The sequence below is a fragment of the Helicoverpa armigera genome, chromosome 26 (assembly GCF_030705265.1).
Source record: "Helicoverpa armigera isolate CAAS_96S chromosome 26, ASM3070526v1, whole genome shotgun sequence".
Classification (NCBI taxonomy): Eukaryota; Metazoa; Arthropoda; class Insecta; order Lepidoptera; family Noctuidae; genus Helicoverpa; species Helicoverpa armigera.
The window spans coordinates 1534068-1553704 of NC_087145.1; the positions used below are offsets into that span (position 1 = coordinate 1534068).

At 34.1% G+C, this 19637-nt stretch overlaps 1 protein-coding gene across 1 annotated transcript; it reads right to left on the reverse strand.

The window, feature by feature from the left end:
• Nucleotides 1–1407: 1407 nt before the first annotated feature.
• Nucleotides 1408–10245, reverse strand: LOC110379947 (zinc finger protein 69). Its single transcript, XM_021339780.3, has 6 exons — nucleotides 10100–10245; nucleotides 7151–8233; nucleotides 6931–7029; nucleotides 5884–6002; nucleotides 5233–5394; nucleotides 1408–3923 (listed from the first exon to the last, which is right to left on the reverse strand). Exons 2-6 carry the CDS (start codon nucleotides 8076–8078, stop codon nucleotides 3687–3689), a joined length of 1545 nt encoding a protein of 514 aa, XP_021195455.3. The 5' UTR covers nucleotides 8079–8233; nucleotides 10100–10245; the 3' UTR covers nucleotides 1408–3686.
• Between the last annotated feature and the right edge of the window lie 9392 nt (nucleotides 10246–19637).

Genomic DNA, 19637 nt, shown 5'->3' on the forward strand with positions numbered 1-19637 from the left:
TAATATAAACGTTGCAGATAAAAATTATTTCGATAAATTCTCAATGACAAAGGAACAGAAAGGTCTTATCTTGTTGCAATTTGTGAAAGTAACTGTCAGTTTGTCAGTTCGTATTTTTTCCTCGGCAGATCAAGTTATAGTTATAGTACCTAATCCTTCTTATCGAGTGAGCTGCAGGTTTAATCATCTAACAAGTCCTAGTGTTTTCTCAAATCCTCCTGACGGCCTTACGCGGATTTGTAACAAAGACTGCTACTGTGTAGCATATGTGCCCTTCCAGGCACGGGACTGTAACACCACCAACTTCGGGCTGCTTAGTGTGACTTATGATATTTAGGAAAACATAATATAGGTGTTTCTTTGTAACACGTTATTAATCACAGATAAGTATCACGTATAACTCAAATGAAAAATCTTTTTTCTTCGGATTACCAGTGACGTTAGCTAAATTGGAACCTAAATGATCACGGAGAGTGATTGGTGAAGTGTTGTGAAAGTGTAAAGTTACTATGTGCATACTATTTTCAAATTTTTCTCGAGCTCTGATTCCCCCTAAAAACCTTGTTTAAAATTATCCTGTCGTTGTCTAGATTCTAGATCTATGTGAAATAGATATGCAAATAAATGTTGTGCATCGGAAAGCACATAAATGGCGGTCTTGGGCCTCTTTCTCCGGTCCTGTCAGATTGCCTTCATATCGGGGTACGAAAGTGACGGAATAGGTAGTGCATCTGTGTGTGAGCAATTTTTATCAATGAAATGTTCACCATAGTTGGTGAACCTTTAGGCACCATATATGGAATAAGTACATTTATTGAAGTAGACGTCGCGTTTTCGAAACTTGCTTACAGTCAATATAATGTAAGTGCAAACGCTTCGCATGGGTCGACTGTCTAACTGACCTCTAGAACAATTATTTGCTGAGTAACACCATCATTTCGTGAAAAGTACTCCTTAAGACTTCCCTCTCTTCATGAGAGTAACAAGTGTCTACTGCAAAAGTAGTCCATCATCATTTGTATGAGTGTCCACCACACTTTAAGTCAGCCTTTTCTCAACTTTGTTGAGGTCGGCTTTTAGTCTTATTGTATCGAATTGACTAGGTAGCTACTAGTGTTATACATGGAGTGACTGCCTGTCTTTTTTTGCCTGGAAATCATCAAATGACTCCTCCCGCTGTGGTTCTTCTTAAGCCTTTAATGCACCAGGGCCGCGTTAACTCTTTCGAATAATTGAGCCGAACAGAGTTAACGAGTTAGTATGAAATGGAAAAGGATGCTAAATGCTTTTTTTTCAGTGGCTAGAGTTTCCAAATGAAAAAGTGAGGAAACTAAAAGGTAAGTGAGCATTGAAAAGTCATATTATGTTAAGTAAGTAAAGTATTGAAACAACAAATCTAATAGTATCTTATATTTATTTGAGCATTAAAATTAACGACAGTATCTGCCTTCGAAGTATAAAATAAAAATATAATGAGCAAATAAAGAGATCTCAAAACGGAAAATACTTATGTAATCCTAAACGAGATTCTTTGGAAAGCATGCATTTGTACAGATTAGGAATAACTTAACTTCTAAATAAAGGTACGTTTTCAAAGCAAGCTGCCGACTGCAATTGCCGACCTAGCTGGCTTCCAAAACGTGCCTTAACACAATATTGATTGTAAACACTTAGGGAAACCGATAATAAGAGCGCTTTTACAGTCAGCGAACAATCTGTCATATAGTTCCAAGGGTGATCGTTTGAACCGGTAGTTCAATTATTAGGTCAATTATTTTCCTTCGCATGCTACGACACTACAACACTGGTACATTACGCGTGTAGCCGCACGGAAAACCATTTATTTGCTACACAGACACGTTACATTTAAAGGATAACAAACAGAAAAAGAAAATGATGTGTAGCAGGAGACTCAGCTCAGTATACGCTGTGCATGCAAGCACAGCACTGATTTTCAGCTGGCTCCTGAAAAGGTGAGATGAGAATCCCTTAGTATGAATAATTGGCTATTTCTGAGACTTCGTATCGTGGGTTTAATACCCGCTAGAGATAGCCAATTAGTAAAAAGGTTTTTGAAATATTAAAACGTTCAGTTCTAATTAATTAATATTACAATCGTGCATGTTTATGCCAAGAATAATACTAATTAAGAGTTTGGTGGACATAGGTGCCTAAGTGTTTACAGCCAATATTGTTTTTCTTTTATAGATATACTTACGTAGCCTAAAGTTCTTATATAAAAAAATGTACAAAATCTTACAATCTAATTGAGCAAATATAGGTGCAAATGGAACTTTTTCTTAATCCTAATGTTTATTTCCTAAAAAATTTAACAAATAAGTACAATAAATCGTCATGGAGATCAAAGTTTTGATACATTTCTTAAATATTCGCTATTTTCACTCTACCATTGAATCCAGGATATCCTAGGTAATCAGCATTATGTAATTTCAAAATACGCCAGCTCATTATCAAAATTTTCAAAAAAAGATAAAAATAATTGCTTCACATCGCATTGTTTTGAAAAGATAAAATTATTATACAGACAAAGTCGCACAAACGGCTAGTATTGAATAGATATCACTCTTTCTGAGTTCTTATCTCAGAATAGTAATTAGCAACAACAATAAATTTGATAAAAACATACTTTTTATAAACAATGAATCCCCTATGTGGCATTTCTCAACACAAAACATATGATTAGATATTATTTACAAACAATTTTTTATGTTATTAAAATCTAAAATGATCTAATTGGAATCGAAGTTTTACCTACACTAATCGACTTAAAAAATGTACTATTCTACGTGATTTTATTGTGTTTTTAACACAAGCTACAATCGTTAATTAATGTTAATTAATACTAGTAGAAAAAAATTGAGCCAATCATGTTACTTCAGTCTTTTTTGAGCTATTTTTTTTAATACACACTATTTAGAACCACTTCGTACTTTATATGAAACTGAAGTCTTAATTTGAGCATTCGTTTCTTAAAATCTAAGAAAAATATTTTTATATTACATGGTCCCACTATCTAAATAATTAGTATACTTCTTTGATTTTCATTTGATTGGTCTAAACACAACATTATTCCCAAAATCTTGGTAGGATTCAAAATTACTCTACAGCTACCCCTTGCCCCTTGCCATGCACAATTAATGCAAAACTTCTTGAATTTACATGAATATTACCTACATACAAGAAAATAAGCGACTAAAATATGACATCATAACCGCGCATATCCAAAATCATTTTCAAAATTCATCTTTCCCTGCAAGATATATAAAGGTCATCGCACCTGAACTTTTAGTGATAAGGCCGTACCTACATTGTGTCATCATTGGGAAGTATTATTTAATTTTGGTATAGTTCTTTGGTATACATAATTACTGGTACCACTATCATTCAGTATTCATACTGTCAAAAAAAATGGAAGACACAGTCTAGAAGTTAACAAAGAAAGCAAAACGATATAGGCCCGGTATCACTGGCTAGTTATATAATAATATAAGAATCGGTTAGTTATCTGATATTTAATGCTATCTGCCATATCAATGCTTCTTATAATTTCTGCCAAACATTGCTATCCGTGACCTATGATACCAATAGTTTTGGTTTATCTGGCAGATAAGTTCCTGTCCGCCTATCCAAGATTTTATCAGTAACTTGCGAAAATGGCTATCAATCTACAATTTCTGCAACCTAGGTACAGTTAACTTATCTCGTATACACCTGAGGGTCGTCAGCTTAGCTGGAGAGCTTGGTACCGTTTGCTCCTGATCAGGTTTCCTTATCGGCCTGGCCGCGGGTATGCAGGTTCGAGGCACGTTGGTAATGTGGGGGTGGGTCTTGACGTGTTTACGAAGGGAAGAAGGATCTGTGTATCTCTTGCCGCAGCCGATTGCTCCGCAGGCGTATGGTCTCTGAAAAGAAGGGGTGATGATATAGAAAATGCTGGATTTAGTAATATGTATTGGAAATGCAAAACTGATTAAAAAGCTTGTCTATTAAGTCACGATGTGAGGACTGAAAGGATTGATGTATGTAATCCTGTACACTGTTAGGTTACTTTGTATAGGTGTCCTGAAACGCTTGAGATTTAAACCTCGGCATTCTTGCCTCTCACTTCTGGACCCTCATCTCAAAAGAGAATGATGGTATTGAAATCTGAATCCAGTAGTGCTGCTGATTTTCTACAAGCTGCCATGATTCTTCACCATAATTCTGTCCTTATCCCAACTCGTATTTGTGGCTGGTGCGTCATGTCTGCCCCTTTCGTAATTCCTTGTTTGATGACATCTCACAATAGTATTCTCCCTGGCAATATCGTCTTTCGCACAATCCATTTTCCATACTAATTTCTACAATTATCTGCTCATAACTTTTCAAATAAGTACATTTTGGATGGCAAATAGTTTAGACGTTGCGATAGGTCTTCCTTTCCTAAAAGATAGGTCATACGAAATACACGCCCTGGGTCAATCTAAAATTAGTAAAACGTTTAGATATCTAGAGGTTATCATTTTCACTCACTCATATAATAATCATAAACTCTAAAAGTAAAAGCGTGATAATGTTAATTATTCCTAATTTTGTTTTTACTTTAGGATAAGAGAGCAATTTCAGTAATCTTCCGCTAACAGGCGAAAAGATTAGGTACCTACATTTTGACGACCAGTTACAAAGTTACGCAACCAAAATTCAGACATTATTTTGCAAAATCATTTTTGTTTTTGATTAACTTTGACCTTTGGATGTCAGTGTTTTGGCTAATTCAAAACTTTTTGTTTCGGATCTTGCTTAATTGTATTAAGATTTTGTTTATCTTGACTTAAGTTGATAACTGTGTGTTCTTAAATGTTTAAGTTTCCAGTAATGTGTCCCAAGGGACAATGATGTTTTGCGTACTCCATACAGTCAAGGTAAATTGTATCTCTGCTGCTTTTTTTTACCACAGTTAACTACATAGGTTTTTTGCTACCTCTTCCAATTAAACAATTAACAAATGCTTTAAAACCTATATTTTGTCTGATAGGCAAAGGCATTACAAATTATGTCTTAAAAGAACCAAATACTAAACCTAACTTTAAATCTGCTCTCTTCACACCAAATTATCCTCATAAGTTCAGCCGTTTTACCATCAAACGCTCAAACCACAAACACATCTATTTCTTTTATATAATATCTACCAGGGCTATACAATTATAAGAACAAAAAGCTTTAGGTACTTACAGCATTAAAATGCGTTCTCTGATGCTTAGCTCGATCCGAGGAGTTGGAGAAAGCTTTCCTGCAATGAGGAGCAGGACAGGCATACGGACGTTCACCAGTATGAGATCTCACGTGGATCTTCAAGTTTTCTAGCCTGGAGAATGCTTTACCGCAGCCGGGATGCTAGAAAGATTATATGTTCTTGAATATTTTGTATGCCATGTCCAACGTAACATATCCATGTCACAATACTATATGTATATTTAACTATAACTGAAAGATTTTCAGCTATGCTGACAATTTAGTTGGCAGTTTCACGGCTGCTTATGGTTTGGTTTTTATTAAATGGTACAACCCACCATTTAATGTGTGAAAGTCCATGGCATCGCATAAAAACTGATTCTAACATAATAATGATGATGATGACTGATTCTAACATATCATACATATTAGTATTGACGTTGATCTATGAAATTTTTTTAAAAATATTTGCAAGGTATATTATGTGTGTTTTTAATATAAAATCTGAATAAATTAAATCTATGTTCATCTCTGCGAAATATGTAAAACTTCTACATAGTTAACAGAATACAGGATTAACATACTTATTTCTGCCTAGGTTTATACGAAAGCAAGAAGCTAATTTAATAATAAAATAAAGCTGGTACTCACATGACACCGGTTAGGCTTATGTCCAGAATGCACGCGCATGTGTATCAACAGCTTATAACGAGCGTTGAACGGTCTGCGCTCGCGAGCACAGTCGCGCCACAAGCAACTGAATTCATCACCTAGGGAAACAAAACGCAACATTTATAAAAGGGTCGATTTTTCAATCGGCAGAAAACTTTTATCTGAAGAATATTAAATTTTATGGATACGTTTTGACAGCTTTTGTATATAAAAGTTAAGGAAAATTTATGTGAGGAAACTTGAAATAAAATGATTGATTTTTATAATCCAACTTGGAAAAGCGAGCTGATTTATTTCTAATAGCCTTTCCTCTCTGCGTGAGATGAAGTCTGTGTCCAAAAGTGTTTAACCACATTATATTATGTACAAGTTTACCGTTTAATACAGCGTTTCGAACAAGTAACTTTGTTCTAGCTGGCTTTAGTACTAGATTTAGACCATTAATTAAACCTAGAACAAGATCTATTACTTTTTAAGACAACGTTTTTAAATAAGGTGGTAAAAGAATAGACTTGATGAATTAAATAATACTGTCTAGACGGTTGTTTGAATGTCAAAAAGATGAATAACCTAATAGGAAATACTTAAATAGCACATGTGCGTAACAGGAAATAATATATTATTCATATGTTTGTTTCTCATAAGCAATACTAATTTATACTGTTATCTTACTATCTTACAGGAACTTTTGGTTTCGGTAATCAAATGTTTTCTTATGCGCATATAAAATCAATGTTGTACATTAAATTTTCAAATTAGGCACAGCTTTTATTTTTTTATTTAAATGTTCTGTACATGTTTTGAACTTAGGAAACTGATACATAATACTCTTTTTTAACGACGTCAAAAATCATCAAATGACCCCTCCCGCTGTGGGTAGCAGCGGTGAGGGAGTATCAGACTCTTACTGACTAAAAACCCTCGTGTTCCGTCGTAGGCTTTTTATGTACCAGGGCTGCGGTAACTCTTTCGAACAATCCCGCAGCCCCGGATACATAATAGTAAGTAAGTAAGTACAAAATATACCTTTGTATGTGTTGACATGGGCCCTCTCGATGTGCTCCACCAACGTCGTTTGATTCGGATATCTTTCATAACACTGCTCCCATAGACATACTCTTTCACCTAAAACAAAAGATCTTTCATTAAACTTTGCATCAACTTAGCTTTTATAGCTTATCAGCTTTTATTTAGTCAATTTATACAAGCATTGGCATTATCTATGGCAATAGAAAAAGATTTTTACCTTGGCCCTTGTCTTTGTCAGCCTTCCTCTGGCTTTGAACCTTATTATCTCCAACATTGACATTATTATCCGACTCAAAATTCAAACCAAAATCATCGAGATTTACAAACAGATCGTCTTCATCAAAATTTTCAGAATTCTCATCATAATAACTGGAACTATGTACGTCACTTTCTACAGACTCTGAAACTGATATCTTCCTTTCATTTCTTTCAAAAGTAAACTCATTACAACTTGTAGGAGTATCTGGTAGTACATATTTCCTTTCTTCTAAATTATAAAGAATGTTATTCGGATAACTGTAATGTTCTAAGTTATTTACAGCACCAATATTTTGTTGGACTGGAGTTATATTATGATACTCAGGCATTTGCACATCTTCGGCATTATAATTACAATATCTTTTCGAAAATACCGTTTCTATGGAAGGTAGTTGATTCTTTTCCGATGGAGAATTTAAATATTCTTCGTTGAAGTCTGGCGTTAGTCTGCAGGATTCTCCATCTTCGCGGCAAAGTTCATCAATAAGCGATTCGTCGTCTATGTAGTCGTTATTTACAGGATACATTTTGTTTTCTTGTGCTTTGTAAGTGTCCATTTTGCTACCTTTTTCTCCAAAATCAATACCATCTAAATCTAAGAGCACTTCCTTAATATTCTGCTCATTGATATTGCTGTCAATAACTTCATCTATAATTTCAAAATCAGCTTCATTATTTGTGGGACCATTCCAATTATCTAACACTTCAAAATCAAAGCTTTCTTCTACTCCGTACTTGAAATTGTCTACTTTCTTATTCTTGTTGCTATTCTCTAGTTCTAGATTGAACTGTGACATGTAGTAAGCATGTAGATCTGTTACATTGTCGTTTCTCTCACTAAACATGTCTTCATCATCATAGCAAGGTATGATATCATATTGCGCCATGTTCCTAGGTTCATTTACCTACAAAAGTTCAGTAATCTCTAAGACTCTAAGTAAGGTGTTGACATGTGGTGTTTACTCGCTACTTCGCGCATATGGTTTTGCTATTATTATAAAAATAAACTTTCTCTGTGTACGATCACGCGTGGCTTCAGCATCTGCGAATTATAAATTTAATCGTCTCTTTAGAATTATTATTTAGTCGACACACGTGTTAGTTGGCTGACTTATAGCCTATTATTATTAGAGGAAGGAGATGATGCAAAAAGGGCTTTATTTTTAAATATTGAATGAGCGTCTTTGAATCACGCTGCTACATTTTTAATTTATGACAGAATCTTTTTATCAATCACATTTTGACTGCCAAATGTTACAAAAAATTTAATCTGTAAGTAGGTTTTTTGGAGAACCGTTAAGCATGTCCGTCAGTGTAATAAGAAAATAAATAGGTATTGGTATGATTTCTGGATTATGCATTTATAAAATGGAGACATAGAAAATAATGGATTTGATATTTTGTACAGGTACCTAATAAGCGGTATATTTATTAGCATTGGAAATGCGAAAGTAAATCTATCTGTCTGTCTGTTAGACTTTTACACTAAAAGTATTGAACCGATTTTAATTTTTGGTTTACAGATGAAGAGCCTGCTAGTGGACATAGGCTACTTTTCCCGGTTCAAGTACTTCCCGGGACCACCTTATTGACCATTTATTGTAAGTAATTATGTTTATTTTTCGTTTACTAAGTATTAGGATTACATACAAGGTAAAGTAAAAATAAATCAGAACATTTTGACAGCGTTACATATACAACACGATTTTATTTTTAACAGACCACTGCAAAGCTAGTAGGAAGAATACTTATACTGATGTAATGTATAAATAACATGACCTCCAAACCGAAACAAAAGATTTTGAATTAATAGGGAAATGGTGATTTTAGATAGGCAAGGTTTTACTCGCGGGTTTACTCAAAATAAAACTTTGGCTTTTCTATGAAAAATTAATAAAGAAATCTTATCGATTTAGGCAATTTTACAATGAGTAATATACAAAATGATATCGTGAACAAGTGTAATAAAAAAATATATTAGAAAATACTTTATCAAAAGGATTCAAAGATACTCAAAAAATATTTAAAACAACATAATTATAATATGTTACCTAATAATTAACATAAGGTTTCAAAAACGGCATTCTTAGCTACAAAGTATTCTTCTAAATTATTGTATATCAAATCTAATAGGCCTACTTCGTGAAATTAATGTTTTTTTTCACAAAACAAATACCGTAGTCACCTTTTATTATGATCTAAGCGTTTGAAAACAAAATAATACTTATCTACAGTTAAAATAAACAATTATTCTTCATTTAGAAGGTAGCTGATAATTAGATTTCATTATTCTTATAAGATAAGAAATATTGATATCGCAACTTTTATTTTAATCTTGACCCTACTGTATTATGTGCCAGAAAAATACTGAGGTAAGTACGGTAGACTGCACATCAGTGGTAACTGTCATGCACCTTAACTCAATAGTAATAAGTACGATTTTCCTATAAAACTGTTACCACTGACCTGAAGTTGACTGTACTAGTTTTGCATATTTAACCATTTTTTTGTTTGCCTTTAATTGTTGATTTAGTTTCCCTAATTTTATATTACTTAGGTAATAATGATGAATAATGCATGGTATACTTTTTAAAATTAATGTTTTTTTAGTTGTACTAAATGTCTTTCAACTTCAGCATGTCATTAAGGTAGGTATACAACTAATGAACAATTTTAAATAAAGTACCTACCTACATATTCTCGTCACACAAAATTTAAATAATCTTATAATAAAGAAATAAATATATATAGTTTCCTCATTTCCCTCATTTGACAAAATGTAATAAAATACCCTTTTCAGTTACGCAACAATTTTTAACGCCTAACATGGCAATATCTTCTACATTTAAAAAATACCAAAATACACAGAAACATACACACAAAACAAAAAAACAAGCAAAAAACTTACTTATCAAAAATTTTCAAAAAACACAAACGTCACAATTTTGGCGCGAACTGTCAAAGTGACACATAACCTAACTTTTTAAGCGCGGAGCACACGAGCGAACTACACCAAGACATTGAAGGGAATAGCATGGGATTAACGGGATCGTGTTAAAACTCCTTACTGAAACCATAAGGTGACGTAGATGTAGTAATATGTGGAAGGACATGTGTGAAAAGTAGAACGCGTGTTGTGAAGTAGTTTTTTGGGCTTATGTTTTATTTTTGGGATAACAAATCGTATGAGAAAATAGGTAATTTAATTTCTGTATTTTCAAAATTAGCTGAAAGTACAATGCGCTTCGACTGTAGATAAAAATTTTGTTTTTTCAAGTCTTATTAATATTATGTATTATTTATAGTGATCATTGCAATCCCATGTCACATTTACCAAAACAGAGCATTCTATCCGCGAATCTATTCTCCGTTTCAACTCGTAATAAGTTTGACCGGTTTAAAGACTATGATTTTTGACCGATTTCGTTAAAGACAGGTTCGCAATTCGGATGTTATGTTCTTTTTAAACTTCCCTATGGGAAAACTTTAATATTAGAAATGCAGTTTTAAAATACAGTGACTTAAAAATCAACGAATCCTGCACCATCTAGTTTCTTTAATTCAGTGTAACAACATGTGCTTTCAAAGTACCAATTTCATGTTCAGTCGCATCCTTCTCATACCATGGAATATAAGCTCCTATACTTATGAAAATAAGGTTTAATTTCAACCTGTAATTTTAGATCCTCAGGCAAAAAGAGTTCAGGTTATGTTTTACAGTCTTTTGGCGCCAAGAATACATTATTGATTCAGTTGTCAATACCTATTTATTTTTATTGAATGATTTTTTATGGGCCGTTTTTTATATTTCAGTTCTCTGAAAGACAGTGCAAATTGCCAAATATATTTGAGATAGCAGGACCTGTTAGATTGCAATCTTAATAAATTTGCTTATCTGACTATCCCTTAGCCTAGCTAGCCAGACAGCATGATACCCTGAGCTGGTTTTCAGGCGTCAACTTGGTCAAAAAGACAATGTCCGTTTATTTCCCTTTAAACATACATTAATATCCCTTACGATAAATTACTATAACCTATTTATTGTCACTTGCTTATGAAGATAGTTATATATGTTACAGGCCAAAGCCGATTTTAGGACAAACCAGTTTTGCCTAGGCTCAACTAGTTCTTCCTATACGCGTTAGGATTAACTAGTTGAGCCTAGGCAAAACTAATTTGTCCTAAGCCCGATAGGACGGACCAGTTTAGGCTAGGCAAAACTAGTTGATCCTAATATCAATACGCACACTTTAGGATAAACTGGTATGGCCTAGTCTTTGTATTACCAATTATTATCCATAACTTTTAACGACAACAATTTTAATATGAGATTTGATTATTGCTTCTATTAAAAAAAAATACTTACCTACCTATTATTTGTTAGTTTGCTACATATATGCAGTATGATTGTTCGTATTATCAATTTATCCATAACGACGAATCATTATAGTTTAATAAAGATGATTATTTTTTTTCTAAACACGGAGTAGTTTATTTAGTTCATCTATTTATTTAGACTTTTAGATATGTATATGTTTTGACTAGGCTATACCAGTTTATCCTAGAGTGTGCGTATTGATATTAGGATCAACTAGTTTTGCCTAGCCTAAACTGGTCCGTCCTATCGGGCTTAGGACAAATTAGTTTGGACTAGGCTATACTAGTTAATCCTAACGCGTATAGGAAGAACTAGTTGAGCCTAGGCAAAATTGGTTTGTCCTAAAATCGGGTTCGGCCGGTAACATATATACTTAATTTGACGTAACTTGTAAAGGGCTCATATCTAAACTCGATCTCTAGTAAGCAAATCAATCTGAACAATCTGAAGATTGTTTGCTGCTTATTGTCACTTATTGTCAGTTCGATTTTTGAAAAAATCGAACTGACAATACAACTTGGTACTTAAGTGTTGAGTATGGAATAATTAAATAAAAATATTAATAAGTCCAACTAACATGTACTCTTTATTTCCAAAATGAGTTCTAAAATGTTCGTAATAAAGGCTATCATTGAAGTTTATCGTGTATAAGGTGTAGGGGGCACGTTGATAAAAATACTCATCATGAATCTACAATCTAGAGACTGTAACTATACCTAGATCCAGATAAAAGCTAGTAGGATTTGAAAGAATGTTTTGAGAAAATTGCATTGATATAAGAACTTTCTCCGAAAATGGGGAAGGCGTCAGTGATGCCCCATTGGTTAGCAAGCGCGTCTACCATTCATTTCGGACGTGGGTTCCATTCCTGGGTTGGGACAAAATAGCTTTGTCGGTTTTAGAACCTTCACAAAGCAGCCCGGAGTTTGGAAGATGGCGGTGTTACAAACACGGGGGGGTGTTTGGGAGGTCAAGTCCCCGTATGTTACTCAGTAGCAGTCGCTGTTACAATTCCACGTCATCGGCTTTGCCTGATAGATGATGGATTTAAGAGAACATTAGGGCATTTTAGCCTTAACCGTCGTTTCCAATAAGTAATCTATACAGCTAATCTAAAAACCTAAGCAAAACCACAGACATGATAAGAACAAAATACAAATATTTTTTTGTTGAAAGTACCTACACCTCAACAATTTTCAAAAAATCATGGCGTAACAGCGCAATGTCAAAAAAACGTGATAAGGTCAAAATGATAACTCTTAGATTACCATACGTTCAGATTTTTGAAAACTAACAGGCCTGGGGTCACGAGCTACTCAAAAACTCTTATCTCTAACTAAAAAAAACATTAGCATATCTGAAGCTACTTAATTTTTGCACAATCTTTTCGAAAAGTGTCAATGTTGGATACTTAGTGAACATAATAAGTATAAGCATGTTGTCAAGGGGCGATTATGCTATCTTACTCTTCAACGATCTATAGTAGCATAAAGACACCTTAGAAGGTAGGAATATGCTAACAGGGTGGGTGCATATATATACATAGGTACCTAGGACAGGTCGTCGACACCCGAAAGACGTCCACTGCTGGAGAAAGGCCTTCCCAAGGTTTACCACATTGCTCGATCTTCAGCAATCCGCAACCACTGCTTGCCGACGACCTTGGCTATATAAGATTTTTAATTTTCTCTGTACTGATATAATGTTGTAACAAGCTACATGGACACGGTTCATATAGTCCAGCTCTTTACAAAGAACTTCAAATTACCTCACAAAAAAATAGACCGATAGGTTTTAGTGTAGAAAGAAAATTTAGATGAAATAGGTACCTACTAAAAATATTCTAAAAGTGTAAATTAACAAACAAAAACCATTAATTACTGTCTCAAACACACATTCCCTCATTAAATCATTATATATCTTTTCGAAATTGCTCATAAACCCCAAGACGCCTTTATTAATTTTAATCCCCAAACCCGTAAAATGCTGCGCCAAAAAAAATGAAACTACTGTAAAATTAACACAAATGAGACATGATGTTTTAAAAGGCTGAGGACATAATGACGGGACTTGTCATTTTTTTTTCTTGTTTCAAACAAGTGTGTTTTTACAACTTTTTGCTATAAGTAGATACAATATTTTGAAAATATTTTTGCGGTGGCAGATAATTCGGTAGGTCTCAAAAAAGTTTTGAAAAGTTTCCAGCCTATACTAATTATCTTTGTATGTAGAGGTATAGATAAGCGATTTGTTATCAGAAGTTTGAAGATTAAGTACGGATAGCATGTAAAATATACATACATCTTATATTATAATACAACTTTTAACAATAGCCATGAGTGTTGTATGTAAATAATTAAAATATCATCAAGTTGTAACTCGAAGCACATTCTATAACAGGAATTTAAGACACTTTGTGAAAACATCACTAGGAAACCTAGACTTTCTAAAATCGCAACAAGCGTGATTACTATTGCTTATTATATTTTCAGCAAGCGTGATAATATTTTCTGCATACAGTTAAAAAAAGGTTGATTATGATACAACATTGGACGATAAACTTACCTTTACCTTAAGAAATATTTAATCTATTTTAAAGACATGTAAAAACCTTTTGCACTAATAACTACCCAATAGTAAAAAACAAAAAGGATGATTATAGTGACCGCAAAATCATTTATTTGCCAACCATACCCAGGTCAAGACCTAATGAGCATAACCCCAACATATTATCAACGAAAGTAAAGTAAATACACTATCACATATTATTATAATCAAATGTTTATAGGAGTACAACTTATATCTAATAGAAAAAACAGGCCAAGTGCAAGGCTTCATGCCTTGTCATCAAAAACATACTGTCACCCGAAAAAGTCAAAAAAAGGGTACACAAAAATAATTTCATTTGAAAAAAGCAACGGTTTTATCGTCAATTCGAACACTACCGTTTAAAAAAAGAACTGATGCTCGTAAGTGCGCGCGCGCAGCCTCTCTCGTTTTATTGTAGTGCAGTTGCGATGCACGTGTGTGTCAGCCATTTGTTACAATAATCACTAGCTTTTTGTAATTATTATTTGTCGGAGAAAGACTTTTTACTTTGTCCCTTTTTATTTTTAAACTTCAGAAAAGGAGCTGAATCTTTTCATCGTCAAGTTGTAACTTTGTTTGTCTCTCGCGCTTTCCCGCTAAAACTACTGAACCGATTTAATTGAAACTGGGTACACAAATTAGTCTAGCTAGAATTTCTGAAAGGCCATTTCATTTTATCCGGGGGCTGCGGGCTTCATTTTATCCGGGTGCAGACAATAGGGCTTCCGGGACAGGGGTGATACCGCAAGAACCGGATAGTTTCTACTAGAAAGATAATAAATGCCTTTTACATGAAAAGTAATTAAGGAAACTTTTCTTCTGTCGAATGAATAAACGAAATAATACTCAGATAAAAAATAGATCATTGAACAATTAATTTCACCACTCATTAATAAGAAATGGCTTCAAGTCCATGACCTATATACTACTACTAATTACATTAAAACTAATAAGAAGTTCTAGCATATGTACAATTAATTATACTTACTAAAATGTTTATATAACGCACGATCGGTTTATCTAGGACAACAGATATAGACATGAAATGCTTACACTTGTTGCAAGACTGAAGTTCTCAAAGTTGAGACAAAATAATCCTACTTATATTATAACCGTGAATGTTTGTGTGTATGGATATTTGTTGCTCTTTCACAGAAAAACTATCGAGTAGATTTTGATGAAACTTGGCAGTAATGTACCTTATATATTAGAATAACATATAGGCTACTTTTTGTCCGGGTGCGTTGAGCAATTCCCACGGGACGTGTGTGAAATCGCTAGCGGAGGATAATAAATATATATACCATAATAAGAATTTCTTTATTAGATCGTAGGCCGTAGGTACATTATATTAATTACTTCTTGTGTTTTCTTATTTACTTATCCTCAATAGCACATTCGTAGCATGTCATATACCTTACAACCAATGTATCAGAATCATTTTATGTTTGTTAGTTATTTTTTTCCTTTCGTGGGCTTGTTACTATCTTACTTTCATTTGTTTTTTGTTTATCTCATCTGTTTCCCATTATATGAGCAGGTATATTAATGTAACAAGATCTAGATTCAGTACATGGCGTACATGGTGACATTCACACATAACATTATTTGATTTATAACATGTTTGGACTTTAAAAGAGACTATGACCCTCGAGTTTGTTTCGGCGTTTCTTCTCAGGGATCAGTCAGTTAGGAAATGCCGACCCCAGCGTTCTTAAAATGACGTGTAAAAGTGATGTAATGTCCAACTTGCAAAATAAACGATTTCATTTCATTTTAGTACTTCTATGGCTAATAAAAAAGGAAGATATCTTACTTAATACTTCCGAAACTGCACTTGAACAGAAATACATAATATAAAGTCGAACATTGCCCCCACAATCTTATCCAACGCTGTACCTATCGCGGTTCGAACTCAAAATTGTGTATCATTTCTAGATTTTGTTTTGCAAAAATGCTATAAACTTTTTGAAGATAAGCACTTAGGCACTTACCTAACAGTGTTTATCTTTAAAAAGTTCATCTGAAATTGCAGGTCAAGACAGTTTGACGTAATCGACATTATTTTTCGAAATAATTAAAATTAGGTAGGTATTATAGGTATATTTTGGAACTGAATTTTTCTATGGACATCTCGACAGTCATAGAACATCTCTGGCAGTCCTTACGGGTAGGCAGAAGCCAGTGAGTCTGACAACCAGCCTCACGTAGGGGGTATTGGGTTGCTAGGGTAACTGGGTTGTAGAGATCACACCGGATAGCGTCGGTCCTTGTAAAACATTGGTACTCAGTTGCATCCGGTAAGATCCCCATATATTGTTGGGAAAAGGCTAGGCAGATGATGATTTCTAATAGATAGCTGAAATGCTTACTATAACATCAGACAGAGCAGTAACTATGGATGATAAAGACTACTACACCGACCCCAAATAAAATTGGCATACAGGATATTTGAGCCGGAGGGTGATTTTCGGACTAAAGTAGATACCTAAATAAATTATTTAGTTACCTTGTAGTTTATAGCAGTTTTTTTTAATACAGTTTTTAAATTATGCAGTTATTTTTAGAGAAAGTGCTACTGCAAACTTTGAGAGCCATTGATCGTCGCGGTGGTACACCAAATTAACACACTCGTGCGCATCTGGGGTGGTCAACCGCGGCCCGCTTTGTACAAGAATACAATATTTATTATGTGGCTAAGGTAAGCATGCATTGGTTTCTTGCAAATATTGGTTTCTTGTAAATATGTACAGCATAACCAGATGAACTGTTCAGTTAAAACTTACTTGTGTCATAAAAAATAAGGACTTTAGAGATAAAATGACAACGTATCTAATAACATACATAGATGAAACTGCACAGTTACAACTAGGATTACAACTGAAAGTGACAAGCTTTAGGGCTCTTTAGAGAATCAAAATAAGCCAGATTATAAAATGCATTTACATTTTATTTAATGACAAAACAATAACTAAACACTTTCTATTTACCCGACTTATTCAAGCGGCCCTCGATTGATACCCCCGGAGATAGGTACAAAAGTGCGCCTGAGCACATGTTGCTTACAAAAATAAACAATACTTCACTCTTAGTAGTAATTGTGCCACACGCCTTTCATACGAACAAAAAGACAAGACCGACTTTTTATATAAATAATCTCTCTTTGAAAACTCCGTAGATAAGTCGGTTTCTTGTTTGTGTAAGTTACGTTAGATAAATAATTAATTATTTATGGTAGAAGGGTTGCTTAATAATGTTTACTGGTATTGGTTTTCGTCAAAATGATTATGTTTTAGTTTTTCGAAGTTCCACCATGGGTACCATCCTCTCCTCCTAGCGTTTGTCCCGTCTCTTGACGGTGTCCGCCTTCTGGGTCCACTTTATTCTTCTTCGACTTCGCTCTGTCCAAGGAATCTTTCTTGCCATCATATGCATGAAAATATGCAAATTGTACCTCATTCGCCAATCGAATTACAATCACTCAGGACACAGGAGTCAGGACATAGGAAATAAAATTTTGGGTTATACACTCTTCTTAAGGAAAGCAGAACTTTCTATCTCAAAGTGATTTAAGCAATAATCAAAGTTATCAATATATTCTACACCTCTAGAGAAACAGAACTTTAATTTTAATACTTAATTGTAAAGCCAGGAACAGAAACGAATTGTAGCCAAATGCAGTTATCACATTTTATTAGCATGGATATAAGTAGCATATAAAGTATTTAATTCTCAGTATTCAATACAGACGTACCTATACAAATTCGCCGAATTGTATGTTCCAAACAAAGTTCTGTAGTTTTAAAATAGTAAAGAGTCACGCTCAAAACATTTCCACTCTAGGAAATCTATAAACAAACTTGATGCGAACAAAAAAAAAGAATTCTCACGTGTTTCATATGACAACACCAAATCATAGCCACATGCAACACTATTACTCATCTCTTCAACAAAAAACTTTTTCGAAATTACACTAAAAACTCGAAAAATACTAAATTAACCCCCTAACTCAGCATTTCGAATTTAAATGACATTTTTTTTTCGAAAAAACGTGGTCGCTCCCAATTTAACCCATTCGTAGACATGTGTACAAAAAGTGTTTTTTTTTTACCAAAGTTCAGTAACCAGATAGGGATTAAAAACCACAGTTATTTTAGGTTTTTTTGTCGGTTCACTAGTTTTTAGGTGCGTACAACTCCAGTTATAATTAAGAGACACATGTCACACTAGTGTTGCGCTGATGTCGGTGTGTCGATATATTTTTAGATAGATTTTACTGACATCGCACTATGTTGCTATCTTACTTTGTTGTTGAATCTAAATGTAGTTGAACTTAATTATTATTGACCATTGGACATGGTATACTACCTAGTAATAGTATCCATTTTTTTCCCATTCGATCTCGTCGCCCTAGAAAGTGAAGTGAAAAAACAAATAGTATTGTTCTATTAAGAAAAACTAGCTGTCCCAACCGTATCATTTAAACCTTCTCTATACCTCTACAAACATTTTAAAACCAAACTAAGCCAGGCTGGTTCAGCCATTCTCGGATTTTAAGACTATCGAATATCAAAATATTACAATAGGTATATATGTTTTATATATAAGAAGAAGAAGATATAAAAATACAACCTCCATATTGTCAGGATTTTAGAATAAACTAATAAATTGGAGCCAGAACAAATATTTAGCGGCAAGAAAAAACTATCGACAAAACAGCTCTGAATCACATCCCTAGCGCACTTGTTTCGTATCATAAATCAAGCGAGCTCGCGCTTGACGTATCGATTATATTACACACCACATTTCAGTAATAGTTTTATTCTGTTTATCTCTTCAACCTGTGTACCCTTTGATGTGGGGAAAGTCAGTAGTTTTTATGATCTACTAACTTTATGTTATAGTCCAACATATTGGAATGTTTAAAATCTATCAGGTCTTGATAATAATTTTGCCTTCGGAAATATCACAACAGCAGCAAAGCTGTTTCACCCGGCTCGCTTATTGTATCCGAGGAAAACTACATGACATATGTGAAGACCTAAGGAGGGGGCCTATGTTCAGCAGTGGACGTCATATGGCTGAGATGATGACGATGATGATGATGAAAACGACATAAACAATAACTACTATGCTACACGTAGGACTAATATTTCTCATATGAACTCCTCCTCATCGTTGGATGGCGTCCTAAAGACTGGTTGCATTTCAACGTAGTATTGCAAATTATTGTAGAAAATGAAATCAGCCCTATGGGCTCCCAAAGTGCTGATCATTCTGAACATGGAAGAATATGCCATGACATGGGTCACCCATCCATTGACTGACCGCGACAGGCGCCAGGCATAACCTAATGATCGATCGATTCTTTAACTTCTCAGCCAAGCGTGGCCAAGCTCTTCTTATTGCTTCAATTAAAGATTAAAATTAACCAAGTAATTAAGCTAATGAGTTATTAATTTGGCTATAATCAGGATCT